At 41.0% G+C, this 17,705-nt stretch overlaps 1 protein-coding gene and 1 non-coding gene across 4 annotated transcripts in view; both read left to right on the forward strand.

Moving 5' to 3' along the window:
• Positions 1-17,705, forward strand: part of RAPGEF4 (Rap guanine nucleotide exchange factor 4) — a 285,737-nt gene that overhangs the window by 60,733 nt on the left and 207,299 nt on the right. For 2 of the 3 annotated variants that reach the window (XM_019802960.2, XM_019802961.2), the window contains exon 4: positions 7,874-8,020. In XM_019802960.2, the coding sequence (XP_019658519.2) occupies positions 7,874-8,020 (147 nt within the window). Of the gene's footprint in view, positions 1-7,873; positions 8,021-14,249; positions 14,685-17,705 lie in introns of those variants that run through there. The other variant, XM_034654748.1, reaches the window with a different exon arrangement.
• On the forward strand, positions 17,384-17,502 carry LOC117801185. The gene has a single exon (XR_004623717.1). It is a non-coding gene; the product is annotated as a 5S ribosomal RNA (ribosomal RNA).

Genomic DNA, 17,705 nt, shown 5'->3' on the forward strand with positions numbered 1-17,705 from the left:
ACAGATGCTTATCTAAAGTGTATTCACCTAATGCAACACAGTGGTTAAAATCAAACCTCTTTTCAAATCCTCTCTTCTACTTCATTGCTGTGTGACCTTAGGCAACTTAGATTACCTATAAACTGGGGATAATAATTCCTACCTTAAATGAGTTAAAGTCTATAAAGCACTTAATGCAAAGCTTGCCACAGAGCAGGGGTTCTGGTGCTTTTTTCTTGCTAATTCCAAGAGGAAAAATTTGTTGCTGAGTGGAGTGCTGCCGGTTGTAATGCCTGCAATGTTCTCATTTTATCACAAGAGGGCAGCGCTAGCATAGAGAAAGCAGGAAACGTACGCGGTCTTGGAATGGCAAGGCTTCAACTGTCAACATCGTTCAGCCATTACGTGGGATCAGAGTCCTGGGTGCTGTTGGCACTTGTATGTTATCCACCCTCTCATCTGTTTCTATGACATTCTCTGGCAATTTTTAGTCCAGTTTTGGAAAACAATCTCTCCCTGGTACTTCCCCCAAAGTAAATTGTGCTTTTATGTACCCTTTCTTTGTCTCTACCCCAAAGATGTTTGTCAGTGTTGGATTTTTGTTTATGAAATTTGAAGGACACACATGTCTCTCTATCATGTGGCTCTCCCTGTCTTTCTCTTTCTGTCTCAGCCTGTCTGATGCTCTCATTTACTCTCATTTCACCCCATTGTTTTCAGACAGAGAACATTGCTGTCATCAGGGAACTTTTTCTGAGCACATTTAACAACCCCGTGCAACGTGAAAGCTGCCAGAGCTGTCGTGGTTGTTTGTGATCTCCTACGACTTGTCTGCCCAGGTCATGCCATTGGTTAGGAACTGATGAGTTTATTTAACATCCTGCATGAGGCATCCACACACCGTAGTTAGTTTTGTTGCCAGGTAATTCTTTGTTTGGGTGGATGCAGGACTGGCTGTCTGCTTTATTGAGGCTGGCCTCTCTGATTCAGTTATCAGAATGCTAACGCTAGTCCATTCTCATTGAAACTTCTGCAGCCAGCCTGAATGATCTTGTTAAGCTGTGTCTAACACTCAGATGCGGGCGAAGTGCTGTCAAAGTAACAAACCTATCTTTACTATCTGTTAGGAAAAAACACATGTGACTTAGAAGCATTTTGCCTTTGCGCTTGGTAATAAATTCTTTAGACAGCACATACAATTTAATGTCTTAAAAAATTCAGAGATTGGGTACAATTACATTTTTATTTTTCAAAAGGACTTGGAACACTCAATAAATTCCAGGACTAAATTCAAGCTCATGAAATAAACCCAGGCACTGCCAAACTTAATGGCAAGTACTGCCTATAGTCCTAAAATAAAAATTGTCAAAATATTTGCTTTGTAAGAATTTTTGTTTCAGGGTCTACGCACTTTTTAAAGGGCCAGTTTGTTCTTTGATGTTAAACCCAACCTGTGGTCAAAACAATAGATAATGCTATGAGACAGTTAACTTTTCTTGAGCCATTAATATAGAAATGATTTAAATATCCTTACTAAAAAAATCTGATTTCCCTTGAAGTTACAGGATAGTTAAGAAAAAATCTTGATGTACTTATCACAGAGAATTCTTATGTCTGTTTTGATGATTGTTAGTTATTTTAAATTTCGTCAGATTGTCTGTAACTAGTGTAAGTTGGATTTCAGCGGGTGTGTATAGATGTTTACAAGGCACATGTTTATTACCTCAGATATCAGTGATACATAGCCGTTGGCTTTCTTAACACCATCCCTATTTTCATAGCGTAGCTATGTTTATAATGCAACAAATAAATAAAATGCTTCATATGAGAACGCCTGCTTTAAGAAAACCTAGTATATCCTAATTCAGATGTACAAAGCAGACAAATTAAGGGGTGATTAGTAGCAGCACAAAAGGATTCTTTGATTTACAGCAGGATTCGTCAGAAGGGTTCCTTTGAATACAAGCTCCCCCAGAGGGCTGAAGTGTTTTGCAGATCATTCAAACCACTTGACATCCAGACTGGGAGACAGAGAAACTTGGAATTTAAGTGTTGAAAAACCATTGTTAATTGAAGATTAACACAAAATGATTGTAGAGATTCCCTGTTCTTTAAATAATAGAACAATGTAATTTGCTTTTTAGAAATGTAGTTAACCTATACATGTATGTCAATGTGACTAAGTCAGAAATTATCTTTCCTGTCATGTATGGAGCATGTACTACGTGCTAGGAACCATACCAAGCTCTGTCTATGTATTGTTTTTTTTATATTGAATCCTGCTAATAATCTTATGAGAAAGATTGTGCCCATTTCATAAATGAGGATATTGAGCTTCCTGGGATCATTCTACCCAAAGCTATAAGACTAGGAATTGGCAGAGAAGAGTTTTGAATGTAGGTCCTTGACAAGGCTATGCTTTCCTCACCGCACTGCCTGCACTGGATTTTCCCCACCAGGGACGGAGTGTTCTGACTCAGGGTGCCTCCGAATGTATGTCCTTTGCCCAATGTCCCCTGCCTTCCATCAGGGTGGCTTCATTGACATGTTCGTTAACTTACTTGACACCAACTTTTATGAATGGAGATAACCAAACCCGGCTTATCCCACTGAAACGCATACTGTGCCAAGATAGTGTTCATGGTTTCTATTGGTGCTTAGCTGGGTAGAGGAGGAGAGCCTGGAAACCAGACGCCACTCATGGTGGAGGTAGGAGCTGTCTTGAGGGCATGTTCAGGCATGCTGGGCAGGACATTGGAGCAGCATGGCCCCCGGGTTAGTAGGGTGAAGGGCTTAGTAGGTCTAACTAGTGGTCACATGATGGGCAGGGAGTCAGGAAGCAGCCCTGTGATGAAAGTGGGCAGTGTACTGATGAACAGGCTTAGCCACAGAAGGGTGCTGGAGAGGGACTGGGTCCCAGGGAGGGGTGTCAGAACCAGGTGGTTGGCCATTTTGAAAAGAATTAAGATACCAGGCAGGTTACCAAGGGAGAGCAATAGAAAGACAGAAACTCAGTTTCCCCAACTGAGGTGAGAACTCTGTTATTAGAACTGGGGCACAGGATCAGAGTGGGGAAAAACTGATGATTGTTTACGTTTCTTCTCATAAGAAAGAGGGTTGGTGCCCCAGCCTGCATTGGATTTGATCTGCTGGGTGAGGGTCAAGCAGACCCCAGTATTGGAATTGGAGTGTTAGAGGGGGAGCAGTGCTGTTTTCTATTTTCCTAGAGACTTGGACTTAATTTATATATATGGATTGGCTGATTGAAAAAAAAAAAAAACCTGTGTGGGTTTAATTATTACTTTAATCAATTTTCCTACTGAGCCTTGGCAAGCAGTACTTAAATTTCATATGATAATTGAAGAGGTGATTAAACTGACTAGTTCTAGTCTTAACTCCTCTATTTGCTAGCCCTGCTCCTGGACAGCTTCCTGAACATCTCTGGGCCTGATTTTCTTCAGCCTATGAAATAGCAATGATGTTGCAGGATTGTTTTAATATTACCGTCAATAAGAATATCCACAATTTATTAAGCATTTCTTTTGAGTCAGGCTCTGCGTGAAGCAGTTTAAATAAATTATCTCATTTAACTGTTGTGAGGAATAAATAAGGCATCATAGTCAAGACACCTGGCCCAGTGCATGGCACACAGCACTCCACTCACACACATGGAGATCCACGTGCGTGCTGACGCACCGGAGAATGTGTGCTGGTAAGGGTACGTGGGTGATTAAGTGTTTTAGAGGATAGGAGAAAGAGTGATCAGGTTGACTGACAGGGGAAAGAGAGTTGTATGAGATGGGAGGAAGAAACCAGATGACATGTCAGTGACATGCCACAGGTCACTTTTTTTGAGCGCCCTCACCCCTTTATAGAGTAGAATTGGTCTCAGAGACCCAATATGCCTTATTAACACAAGGAAGTCTTCCCATGTGTCACCCAAGGGATTTTACACTTACTATGTGTCTGCTGCAAAGCAGTTAGTGATAAGCTGGGGTCTGTCCCTATTACAGAAGTCCCTTTGAGAATGCGGATTCAGCCTAGCACCTCCCCAGAGGTCTCAGTGTAACCCAGGACTCACACAGCCATGTCTGGCTAACCCACCGTCTTGTGTTGGGTTTCCCTAGAAGCTGACCTAGACACTAGGATTTAGTTACAAGTGGTTTTTTTTTGAAGATGGCCCCAGGAAGCCTTGTAAGGGAGTGGGGGAAGTGAGACAAGGAAGGAGGGAAGCCAATAAAAGTGTGGTGAGAGGATTTCGACTGGGCTCACTCTTTCAGGCAACAGTCTGAGAAACTGTAGGGTTGGAACGCTGGCGTACTTATCTTCCTATTCTCACGCCTCTTTGGTGGAGGTTGCCCCTTACAGGCTTGACTGCCCAGCACCCTGTCCTCAGGTGGAGCAATGCAGACGCCTGAGAGAGGAAGCCATGCGTGTGTATGGCAACTGTCCGGAAAGCCATGATGACTTTGGGGGTGGGGCGAGGTCAAGAGTGGGGGGCATCTGGCAGGACTCCAGCAGGGTCTGCTACATCCACCTTCCTATGTTGCAGACATTCAAGGTTTTAAACCTGCATTTCATGTTTGAAAATCCTTAAAAATAAATTGCCGTTTTATCACAAAGTAGAACATTTCTTTGCTGTTGTTAATATTTTATATTCCCTGAGCAGGTGCTGACCAGTTTCTTCAGCCTCTGTGTCACTGTAAATATTTTCTCACAGGTGGCCTTTCTGCACCTTCATCTGTGAACAAGCAGAAAATAACAGTCTGAGTAGCTTCTATTAAATAAGTATGGAGACATGAGCAGATCTCTAGAGTTTGTGTAAACTTTAAAGAAACAGTAATATTACATTCAGAAATGGACACTTTCAGCCCCAGGCAAAGGCGTGCATTGAGCCTATTAGGTGCAGGGGTTCTGGCTTGGAATTCTGATTGTAGGAAGCTGGTCGGATGTTAGTGTGGACCGAAGTAAGAGCGCTTCCACCACATGGACTCACATTCATCCTGCCTTTTAGTGTACATACTGCCCAACCTATCTTGGTTCTGCTAAGTGAGAGAACACTGGCATGCAAATTTCTCTTTTTGATAATTCTCTCCTTAGCACATTGCAATGTTCTGTCTGGGATTCAAAAAATAGCACTCATGGACTCGAAAGGTAGTTAGTGATTGATCTTTCAAGTGAAAATGTTCTTCTTAGGACATTCTTCCCAGTGCCCAATCCATACTTCCCAAATCCATTCAGATTTTTAAGTGCATTTGTCCTAAAAATACTGAGTCTGCTGAAAGTTAAATTTGAACTTAGAAGCATTACTCTTTTCAGGCAAGATTTTCCAGTCCTAATTTAAAGATCCTATCTTGTGTTTGTGACTCCCTGTCCTTAAACTGAAGAGAATCATGTATGAAGGTGGGATGGGAAGGGCGGATCCCACATTCAGTTCTGGTGGGAGAACGAGGGACTCTGGAAATGAGCCAGGTTCTCAATCAAAGGGCCAACGCTGGGAGTGTCCCCGTGGAGAAGTCCTGATCTGTGACCTGCACTGACAGTGTTAACAGGACTAATGTTAGCGATGGAAGGCACAGGGAATGTTAAATTCTCCAGGGGAGAGCCAAGAATACTTTCAATCTTTTGTCCCTCACAAGAACTGTTCACTAGCAAGAAGCCAGGCTCATGTGACTTTCACAGCCTACGTCTTTCTTTGTATACCTTTTGGTGACAAACCACATAGTCAGGAATAAGAGGTAAGAGAGGAGGACAGTTCAATCCATAAAAATCTACAACTAGCTCATGAATAACAGATCTTCTTAGTTCCTTTGCATTATACTTTGCAGATAATCTTAGGTATTTAAGCTATGTGGATGGTGGCAGGACTAATATTAATGGTGCATCCCTGTCAAGTTTTAAAATAGAATTTTACACTGGAAAGTACGAATTAGGCAAAAGAATCCTGTCTGAAGGGTCCAGATGAGAAAGTAGGCAAGAGGGATTCTCAAGGGAATCTGATAGTCTAGAGAATTTATGGAAGTCTGATTTATCATAATCCCTTTTGTGCTTTTACTAGAATTTGACAATTACTCAGAGGTACCTAATTCACTGAATATTGATATTTCGGTTCTGGGGATATTTTTCTGACTGAATTTGTTTGCAACTGCCTCTCTGGAAAATTTATTAACAGGCTATTCTTACATTTCCCCCAATCTTTCTTTCTTTTCCAAGATGTTATTGATTTTATTTTCCTGAACACAGTTTTATATAGTAATATCTAGGCAGAAGCAATTTGCTATGGTTCAAGGAACTGGATTCTTATGGACATTTGTCTTAGTAATGTGATTACAGAGTCACTAACTTGATCTTAATAACATTTGCCTGTTATCGTCTATTAGACGCATGAAAGGAAAACTGTGCTTTCTCACTCGGAGGATTACCCTCGTATATTTCCGTTAGTTGAAAATGCCCTGCAAAATTAATGTCTAGGTGACTTTGAGGGGCTATTTGCAGTATTTGAAACTAGTTAGGATTAAATACAAATATCACCAATGTCACATGCAGATTGGAAATTATTTTTTAGTATACCTTGAGAAACTTTTAAATCATTGATTCATGGCAATTTATAAACTGGTCACACTGCACCTCATCTGAAGCTGTTTTTACTCTGTTGTGGCTGCAGGAGGCAACACGATACAAAAAGCTTGGAATCTACAGTCAGATGACCGTGGTTAGAATCTGACTGCATCTCTTACTGTGTGTTGAGCTAGGGCCGTGTTAATCAACCACCAGACCCTCAGTTTCCTCATTTCAAGACGGGCTGACAGGGCAGCATCCCTATTCCAGTAACCTATTGAAAAATCATAACTGCATCCTCTCACTAAAAAACCTGTTCATTTTCAAAAGATTCCCTCATTTTTTCTTAAAACGGATAGTAGCCATATAAAAAGATAACCCTATCCACAAAAAGACTTGAACAAGGTTACTGCTAGCAGCTTTATTCAGAATATCCCTAAACTAGGATCAACCCAAAGTTCACCAATAGGATAACGGATAAGCAAATTGTGGCATATCCATGCAATGGAAAATTTCTTGTCAGTAAAAGGAAAAAAATTACTGATCCATGCGACAATGTGGATGAATCTTACAGACATTATGTTGAGGAAAGAAGCCAGACACCAAAGAGGGCATATTGTCTGACTCCATTTTTTTTTAAGATTTTATTTATTTATTTGAGAGAGAAAGAGAGAGAGCACGAGAGCGGGGAGAGGCAGAGGGAGAGGGAGAAGCAGACTCCCCGCTGAGCAGGGAGTCCAACATGGGGCTCCATCCCAGGACCCTGGGATCATGACCTGAGCCGAAGGCAAATGCTTAACTGACTAAGCCACCCAGGTGCCACTTGTCCGACTCCTTTTACATAAAGTTTTAAAAACCAGCCAAACTCTGGGCTCCTGGTTGGCTCAGTCGGTTAAACACCTGCCTTTGGCTCAGGTCATGATCTCAGGGTCCTGGAATCAAGTCCCACATCAAGCTACCTGCTCGGTGGGAGTCTGCTTCTCCCTCTACCCCTCCCCCCTTCTCATGATCTTTCTCTCTCAGATAAATAAATAAAATCTTAAAATAAAGCCAGCCAAACTCCTTTATGGTGGTAGAAATCAGAACACTGATTATCTCTGAAGGGAGGTCTTGACTGGAAAATGGCACGAGGGGAATTTCGGGGTGATAGGAATGTTGTCTATCTTGATTTTGTTGATGATTAGACAGGAGTATATATTTGTCAAAACTTGTTGAACTGTATGATTGAATCGAGTGCTTTATTTTGTATAAATTATACTTAAATTCAAAGAAAAGACAAATCACCCATATCGGTTAACTGCTTAATTTTCTAATGACCAGTTTTTGGGATTCTCAGGATGCAGTGACCATCTGTACTCTGGGAATTGGGACAGCCTTTGGAGAGTCCATTCTGGACAACACACCCCGCCATGCGACCATCGTTACCAGGGAGAGCAGTGAACTGCTCCGCATCGAGCAGAAGGACTTCAAGGCTCTATGGGAGGTGAGCCCCAAGGCTCTTTGTCAATTAATGCAGTTGCAGAAAAGAAAGGGAGCTGCCACACGGATAATGGCATTACAGTCAAGCCTTAATGTGTTCTGTTCTGAGCCGGTAGATGGAATTTAATTTTCAAAACTTGTTTTTGAAATGAGTGAGTGAAAAAGCCATTTTGACACAAGACATCCCCCCTCCTTTTTTAATTTAGTGCTTGCTCAATTTTCTGTAGTTTGACATACCTTATAATTATTTCTTGAATGACCATAGAGTGTTTTATGTATTTCCTCCCTCCTATTCCACAGATGTATTCTTAACCAGGGAACAAACTACTTTGACATTTTCTTTTGCATTTTAAAAATCATCGTTGACATGTTCCCTGGTAAAGTGGAATGAATGGGGTTAACATCTGCTTCATTTAAATGCTTTTAAAAATGATGGGCCCTGTAATAAGATATGGGAAATGAGGGACATAAAGATGTCTGGTTACTTGCCAACTTCAAAATGCATAGGTGGCACAGCAGTGGATGGAGGCAACGGGTGCTGGTGGCTTTTGCATTTACCGCTGCTTACCAGCACCCCTTAGGGTACTGCACTCATTTACAAGAAGTAGGGGGAATGAATCATCTTATATGCAGTAATGGCAAGGGGAGCACTTAGAAAGGCCCAGCTAAGCCTTGCATCTTTTATGCTCATTCCTTTTCAGTTCTGCAAGCTTCTGATTTTAACCTGTGGTTGTTCCTTATATTTGTCCTTGGCTCAGTATGTCCAAGTGTTAACCCATCGAGCTGGCGGGCTTTGCAACTTGTCCCAGTGTGGCTAAGATTTTAAACTTGATCTAAAAAGAATTTTGTGTAATCAAATAGTTTCCTCCAGAGCCAAACAAATGACAGATGCATTAAGGGAGCAAACCTGCAGGTGAATGAGTGATGCTTTGCCTTAAAAGTCCTGCAAAGCCTTGGAAGGCCTTGGTGGTGAAACCTGTTACTTTTATTCTTGGCAGTAGTGAATAAATTGCGGGGTTGCTTGTTTGAAATGTTCCTCTTAGAAAATATTAAAGAGCTCCAACTGCTCTGTAAAGTTCAGAGACAAAAGCTAGTTTTAGGAAGGCAAAGCCAAAGTAGGTTTGCATGAGGTGTGTGCAGAGAGGTTTTCTGTCAATTAAAAGGGACCAAGCTTGAGGCAAAATAAGTCATTTTTTTTTTCAGGGGGATCTTTCATGTTTAAAAGGTAAACTGAAAAAATCTTTTCCAAAAAAGAAAATTTGGAAAACTGGTTTAAGAACAAAAATGATTTCCACCTGTGATGTATGTCATTATAACTGCTTATGTCTGTTATGACTTTTTCAAGTTGCTCATTGAGGATGGTTTGTGGAAATATTTAAAATTTTATTTTAATTAGGAGCCCTCAGTACTATGAAGGAAGTTCCTGAGAAGTTGCTACCTGTGAACATTTTTTAAAAAATTTATTATTAGAAAAATTTCAAACATACAGAAAATCCAAAAGGAGAATACAATGAGCACCCAAACATTCCCACTTAGTCTGGCAGTTGCTAACATATAGACAAATTTGTCTCATCTTTGTTTTTTGTGTTTTTTTTTGTTTTTTCGTTTTTTTTTTTTTTTGCTGAACTACTTTAATGTAAATGACAGACATTATGACATTTCATCGTAAATATTCAGCATAATCTCCAAAAAGTTAGAATACCCTGCTACATACCCATAATACCATTATTTCACTTATAAAACTGAAGGTAATATCCTAATATCTAATACCCAGGCCACAGTTCAAATTTCCCCATAAATAAATATTTATTTATCCAATCAATAGCTTTTATATCTGTTTTATTTCAAACCAGGTTCAAATAAAGAACCATGTGTTACATTTGGTTGTTATAGCTCAGTCAGTCTCTCTCTCTCTCTCTTTCTCCTTCTCTCTCCTCCCCTCCCTGTCTCCCTCCCTTCCCTCTTCCCTCTCTCTGTCTCTCTCTTTCTCTCCATGACATTGACTTGTTAAAAAGCCCAGGTCAGTATCTCCCAAATTCAAGATTTGTTTGATTGTTTTCTCATGGTATCTTTTTGTACCCCCACCCCCAGTGTTTCCTATAAATGAAAGAGCTAAAGGCTCAATGAGATCAAATCAAACATTTTTGGTCAAGAAAACGTCAAAGGTGATACTGAGTACATCGGAAGGCTCGTCACATTTGGATGCTTTACTAGGGGTGATGCGTTAGTTTGGTTAGTGTGATCCTGTAGTTTGAGTGCATTTGAGTACATTTTAGGGCTGTTTTCCACACATATTTCCCTTAAAGGAAAATTACTAAATGGGGGTATTGATATCAAGAGTGGTCTTTGGTATCCTAAGCCTTGCCATGTGGTTCTACAGCTCGGTGGGTCCAGCCCTTCATCTGTAACCTTAGAGCAGATTTCTGATCTCCCCTGCCAGTGACTTAAGTGAGCTGAAAAGAATGAACAGAGTTTTTGTCTGACTTCTTATTTTATAGGTGGGGGACTGGAACCCCACAGTGAGTAAGAGATTAGTCAGATACTTCATTTTATTTGCCTGTTCGTGTAACTAAGTACAGAGTGCAAACTACATGCTCAGTCAACATTTTAACTGGCTAAAATGAAAACGCAAGAAATCCATTATCTAGCAATCTGTGTGAGTCAGAACTTTATTAATGGTCACAATTGTGCACATACACTAATGATAATCCTAAGAAATCGTAAAATTCTAAATTACCTTCTAAATAAAAAAGATTATCTTAAGTTTATTCTACCATTCGTTTTTCAACGAATATTCATTGAGTATCTCCTGTATGTCAGGCGTGGATGTAGCAGCAAACAAGATTGGCCGAGCTGCTGCTGTCCAGCAAGGGCTTTTGTTCTACTTGAAGAATACAGAAAATAAACTGCCAAGTCATAATATTGTTTCAGAGTATAACATACCATTTGTCATTAAATAGATTTTATTTCTATTTGAATGAGGGGTTCACTGATGACATATATAGCATTGATCTGCTAGCAAAATATCTGATATTTAGAATACTATTCCTTGATTATGTCAGATATTAGAGTTTATAACTCAGCCATTTATTACACCAGTAAATAATACTCATTAGCAAAATTAAAATTCAAGCTTGCACTGTCAGCTGAAATCTAGGTTAGATCTGCCCGCCAAACATTCAAAGGATAGGGTTATGTTGGGAAGGGTTCAGGTAGGAGCCTCACTGAACTGTGAGGTAGTGGGAAGAAGGCAGCAGAAAGGTAAGCAGGATAGTGCCTCTCTTGTAGGCAAGGTAAGGAGCTCAGTGTTGGGCTATAGGTTAGGAATAGTAAAAATTAGATAACCTGAATCTAGGGTCTAAATGTGCATGTTCATCTCATTTGACCACTCACTTTTCAAGAAGGTGAAGGCGGGTCCACTGTGTATCAAGCACCCTCTTGTTTAGCTTTGTCTCCTTATCTATGCCCTGTTGTCACTTAAAGGGGCAAAAAGATAAAACACAAGGGCCAGGATTCTGAGTTACTTCTTCTAGCTCTAAAAATTATGGTCTGTAGCCACTACCAGGTAGCACAGTCTAAAAGTAGCTCTTTAATAGGCTGAGCAAATAGTCTATTTTAAATTTTCCACTTGGGACTTGAATGGCAACACAAAGCTAGGGAATCCTGCTTCCTTTCCTGACCAAAGGCAAGTTTCATCGGCTCTCTGCAGGAAGAGAACATACTCAGAGAACTACATGTGAGATTTTGAAATCCTGTTCAATTTTATCCCTGATACCTCTTGCTTTATATTGTCTATTATGTTGCAAGTTAAATTGGTAGCACCCAGTGTATTTAAAAAAGTTGTTCCCATAAATGTAACCGGAAGCATTATTCAATAGCCTCTACAAATACATCAAAGAAAGTATTCCCCAAGATGTAACTGAGGTAGCAGCTTGATGCTTTTCTTTATATCCTGTGTCTTTTCTAATGAAAGCTGCTTTCTTTCCTCCTTTCCTTCCATGTTTCAGTTGCTAATTTATGGTCAGAGTTGAGAGCATTGGATTGTTCCATCTTAAAATTTACAGTAAATTTATTCAAAGTTGGTCAATAATGCATCCCCCTTCTTACACCTCTGTGGTATTAGAACTTAATAAAATATATGAATCAGGGTATAAACCATCTCATTTTTCAGTAGCATATGGGGGATGGAGAGAGAAGGAAGAGGAGAGGAGACAGGAGATAGCTTTGTTTCTGAATTTCATTCAGAAGAAAATTAATTGAAAAGTCTTGGAGTACGCTGTTTACTTCTTTGTTTTAATTCTTTTTTAAAAAAAAGTTTGTATTTATTTGTTTATTTGACAGAGAAAGAGAGAGAGCGCGCGTGAGCAGGGGGGAGGGGCAGGAGAGGGAGAACCAGACTCCCCGCTGAGCAGGGAGCCCAATGTGGGACTCGATCCCAGGACCCTGGGATCAATGACCTAAGCCGAAGGCAGACGCTTAACCAACTGAGCCACCCAGGCGTCCCCACCATGTTTATGTCTTGAGACAATTGTAATATCAACTCTTTGGCACTAGTGGCATTTTGTACCCTCAGTGAGGAAGTTAAATGACAGAGTAGTGAAGGGTAGGCTTGGGAGTTTTAAGCCAGTTATTAATATTTGATCCAAGAATGTGGGGATTTATGACTGCTGGTGGCTCTTGGACTAAATAAAGAACTGATTTACTGTCCAAATCCATGAATTTCTTCACAGAACATATAGGATAAGGTTTCCAGTGGTTACAAATGACCACAAGAGGTTTTTTTGCTTTTCTTGTTGACTTTCTATCTAATGTTGTGTCTGTATGAAGATACTTTCAGCTTTGCAGCATGTTTTAACATCTGTACATAGAATATTCCAAATACATGAAGTTGAATGATGAGGTGAGTCCAGTGTATTCAGAGAAATAGATTCAAGAGGCACTCTCAATCAAATTCAAAAGATACTACTGAGAGGTTCTTGAACTAGTGGTCTACCATGTGCTTAGCTGTGTTTCACTTGCATGAACATCATCTGGCCAAAAGCTTTCCTTCATTGTGAGCCATGTTTGAGCATGTTCAAAATAATACGTATTTATGAATAAATCATTTGAAATTTAAAGACAGCAATAAAACTACAGAGTCTAAAAATAAAAGCAACATTTTAAATTTATAGTCTGACCCATGCCATAATAAAAGTGATTTCTTAGCTGTAATTGTTACCCAGAAACTTCTTGGCATACATTGTGATTTTATTCTAACCCGGGGATCCCATGTTGCAGAGAACCATTGCTCAGACGTAATGATTGATACAGGAGAGTTTATTCCCCAAATGTGTCTGTGGCCTCAGTAAATATTGTTAAGTGACCAAAAATCTATTTTATGCTTTATGAGATATAAAAATGAATGGTAAAATGAGGAAATAAGTGCATGTTTCTGTCTTGGCAGAAGAGTGCAATTTGTAAACAGGAATATTTCTAAGCGAATGAATATTGTTGCAGAAATATTTTTACATCTATCTCTATTCCCTGATTTTCAGAGTGTTTTATTCTGTATTCTACTAGATATGTTGGCAGTTGTGGGATTGAAAAGCTTTTTAGTTATTTCCATTCACTGACTCTTCTTGGACTATGCAGGGAGAAAAAGTCCTTTTCCATTAATAATCTTTCAAGTCACTATGAGAATAGGAAGTATTGAAATAACAGCAGCTTAGTCTTTGCTGATGTGCTTTAAAAAACTTATTAGAATAATATACTTCTCAGAGACATCTGCTCCTGCATGAATAGACTTGATGTTCCTGTCTGTCTCGGGCTGTCAGAAAAATTAAAGCCAAATACTTAAAACATAATATCAGAACATAAAAATCTCCCAAGTACTTTAGGTGGTTTTATTACTTTATTTAGCATGCACACAATTTCAAATGTTTCACTTTTACTTTAATGGGAGGCTTCCAAGGTAGGCTGGTATCTCGGGTAAATGTTCGGTGGCCCTGGGCAGTGAGGCAGGACTGCATGACCCATCCTCAGACAGGCAGCCCCTTGCGTGCTTATGAATGCGCAGGGACCCACACCTTCATCTGAAAGCCAAGGGACGTGCTTTCTCCCAAGTCAGAAGTCTGTGCTTACTTTTGGCAACTTTGGAGCTTGTACTGTAGGGTTACTTCCCAGGCCAGAAATTTGCATCAAAGGGCTAAGAAAAATACATCCAAAAATAAACATGAAAGCCAAGATTTCATGCCAGGAACTCCAGCCACACACATCCTGTTGGCTGGTTTTCTTGACTCTCCTCACAGTTGTGATTCTTTTAAACCAAGCGGAAGCTCTGATGACTTGGACCTTGTGTCTGCTCCAGGGTCTCACTCCTCTGTCCTCGAGCTTTTCCATGGAGTGGCGAAATGATTCAAATCCAGAAAGGAAGGGAGTGAAGTTATTAGGAGGTAACTAAAGTTAAATATATGTGTGTGTATATAGGAAGTATTTTCCTATTGCCTTTGGCTGCCTGAGCTTTTCTGGAGAACCACCAGCATCGGACTGAGATCCTTCTAACACTAATAGATACAAACAAGGAATTATCGGCGATGAAGGTACATTTTGCTGTCCAAATGAAGGACAGATATTCACTGGATGTCTGGGAACTTTGAGAGACAGAAAAAGAAGGACATATGCCCTATAAGGTCAGACTGGGTCTTTTTTTATTTTTTGGTGGGGAAATGTTATATGTCACAGTTTGCATTTTGGTTTGAGGAATTATACTATGAAACATCTCTGGCTTTTCTAATTATGTTCCACCAGACCTAAATATGTACAATGGGACTGACATAATTTGATTTCATCTTTATTTGTGATGCGTGTGTGTGTGTGGAGGGAGGAGGGTGGCTCATCTTTTTCTGATGTGAAGGATATGTTTGTTTAGCCTGATGATCTTAAATATGTTTCTAGATAAACAAAGATAGGTTATACTTATCACATTAATATTAAATATATGTTTTTATCTGGTGACATATTTGAATGGCACATATTAAAAATGAATTTTGGGCAAGGAAACAGATTGAGAATGATGTATTTCATCCTCTGGACGCTCAGTGGGTATCTTGCCTGCAGCTCTCAGACTATATGCATTCCTTAGTGTTTATGGGAACTCTGTTACATTATTGATGACTTGAAGTCATACCAGCTCCACAAGCTATGATTTCACTATTTCTCAGAAGATTATCAGGGGGTCTGAACAGATCAAGGCTTGGCTGGCAGATGCCAGGAATGTCCAGATGCTGCGGGTAGGCCTTTTGGCAGCATGCTGTAAGCAGTAGTCATTGCTTCTTAACTGGCGCTCTTCTGGGTGTTCATTTCAGGAGTGTGCACCAGATACTGGGATCTGGTAGAAGGTGTTGTTAGCAGAGGTTCTGAAATGCTTCCCATGGCCATGCGTTTGCCAGCTCATCTTGGACCCCTCACCCCCCCACCCCCCATACTTTTGAGTGGGCCCCATTACTCTCCCAGTGAACCTACCACTCTGTGTGGCTAAGGAGCTTCTCAACTCCATGTTCACTGATGCCGCTTTGAAAATTTTATTTTTAAGCAACGCCTGTCTCATTTAACAAACATATACTTGGTTCCCACGAAGCGGAGGTGCAAAATATATCATGTGTGTCCTGGTTTACAATCTAAAGGAGAAGACAGACAAGCATAAACACAAATCACCCTGATTTGTAAGACAAACTGGAAAGTGCTCTGAGGAAGATCCAGTGTGCCAGAGGACATATGGGGGAGGGCAGAGAGAGATTCATTTCCATCCAGGGTATTATTTCAAATGAAGACAAAGAAATTGGGTTCTGAATTCTTATGTGGCTAACAGGGCTGTTTTTCAGCATCCCTAAAGGATTGGGGTCAGTTAACCAAATTATAGCATTTGAGGCAGTCTTGTCCCAAGGGACTGACCACATAGAAGAGGCAGGGCTTCTTCGCTCCTCTCTTGCTGTGTTCTGCCTTCTCCTCCAGTGATAGGCCCCTGGGCAGGCTTGGATAGGGGTCGGCTGGCCCTCCGAGGGTGTCATGTGTTGCATTCCCAAATGCCTGGCTTTGTGTTTTGTTTGTTGTTCAGTCATCATCTGGAGAAATCCGCTCTGAGGTTTAATGGGTCCCGCGGGCAAAGGCAGTTCTAGTTAGGAAAACTTTTAAGAACTTGAGACTCAGAAGGAACTCGTGGTATGGACTGGGGGATATTGTTAAGCTCTTTATGTGTAGGAAGCCCTGTGGTCATGGGACTTTTCTGTTCTCATTGGGCCAAATTCCACTCCTGCGTAGTCTCCAGGCTGTTGCGGAGAGGTTAGAGCCCAGTCAGTGGGGCAGGGTGTCTGACACTGAGGAAGGAGCGGCAGGAAATCCTGTCACAAAGTCAGCCTCTCCGAATTCCTGCAGGCTTGCCTGTGGTTAATCTTACTAACCTCAGTGTTTTTGAGCTGTCTGGCCCAAACCAATAAATGCAAGACAGACCTTCTAAAGGCTGTTGAGGTGGTCAAGTGGTCTGGCCTGAAATTCTGCTCTATTCCTGGTTTAACCCAGCTCTGCTAGGTAACTTTTTGGAAAGCTCTCCAGCTCCTGGGCCACCTATTTGTAAACATAAAGATGGCTTTGCTTAAATCCTGCCTTGCTGTCAGCAGTGCTCCAAGTTAATGTTGATTGATTACTTAGGTGCCTTATGAATTGGAAAATTTAGTACCCCCCTTCCCTTTTGGTTTGCAAATGCAAGAAGGCAAAGCCACAAATTATGTGAATGGAAAGTATAAAGTATAGGCAACAGTTCGTACTGTATCAAATTATATCATTGGAAAGGCAAGAACTTTTTGGTATCTTTCATCATTTACAGTTGTAATTCTTAAAACTAGTTCCACATTAGAATTACCTGGAAAGCTAGTTAAAAATTCCCATGTGTGGGCCCTCCTTAGAACAATGAAACCAGAGTCTCTAGAAGAGGGGCTCTGGGCATCAGTGGCTTCTTCAAGCTCCCCAGGTGGGCCTACTGGGCAGCCAGGGCTGAGAACCTCTGTCTTCCAGCAGTGGGCTTTGGTAAGTGGGCACTGTGCCCCTTTGCATCTGCTTCTGCATTTACCTGCCTGGCATTTTCGTTCTGTGCTAAGGCTGTGTGATTGAACACTATGTTTATTCCTTGTTTGTGTTAAATCTCCTAGTGTAATTTTTCCTTCTCTCATACAGACATTCTACTTCCAAACTGGGGCTCCTGCCAGATTTAAGTAATAATGGCAATCACTACTTTAGAGATACAGTGAGTGGGGGTTTTTATGTGAGGGTTTGTGATTAGAAGTTGCCTGTATGGTCTGATTATTGAAAGTGTGAGTCTACGGCCATACCACCCTGAGTCTACGGCCATACCACCCTGAACGCGCCCGATCTCGTCTGATCTCGGAAGCTAAGCAGGGTCGGGCCTGGTTAGTACTTGGATGGGAGACCGCCTGGGAATACCGGGTGCTGTAGGCTTTTCTCCTTTCCTTGGCGCCTGGGTGGCACAGCGGTTGGGCGTCTGCCTTCGGCTCAGGGCGTGATCCCGGTGTTACGGGATCGGGCCCCACATCGGGCTCCTCTATGAGCCTGCCTCTTCCTCTCCCACTCCCCCTGCTTGTGTTCCCTCTCTCGCTGGCTGTCTCTATCTCTGTCGAATAAATAAATAAAATCTTTAAAAA

Source organism: Ailuropoda melanoleuca, chromosome 2 (genome assembly GCF_002007445.2).
Source record: "Ailuropoda melanoleuca isolate Jingjing chromosome 2, ASM200744v2, whole genome shotgun sequence".
Lineage (NCBI taxonomy): Eukaryota > Metazoa > Chordata > Mammalia > Carnivora > Ursidae > Ailuropoda > Ailuropoda melanoleuca.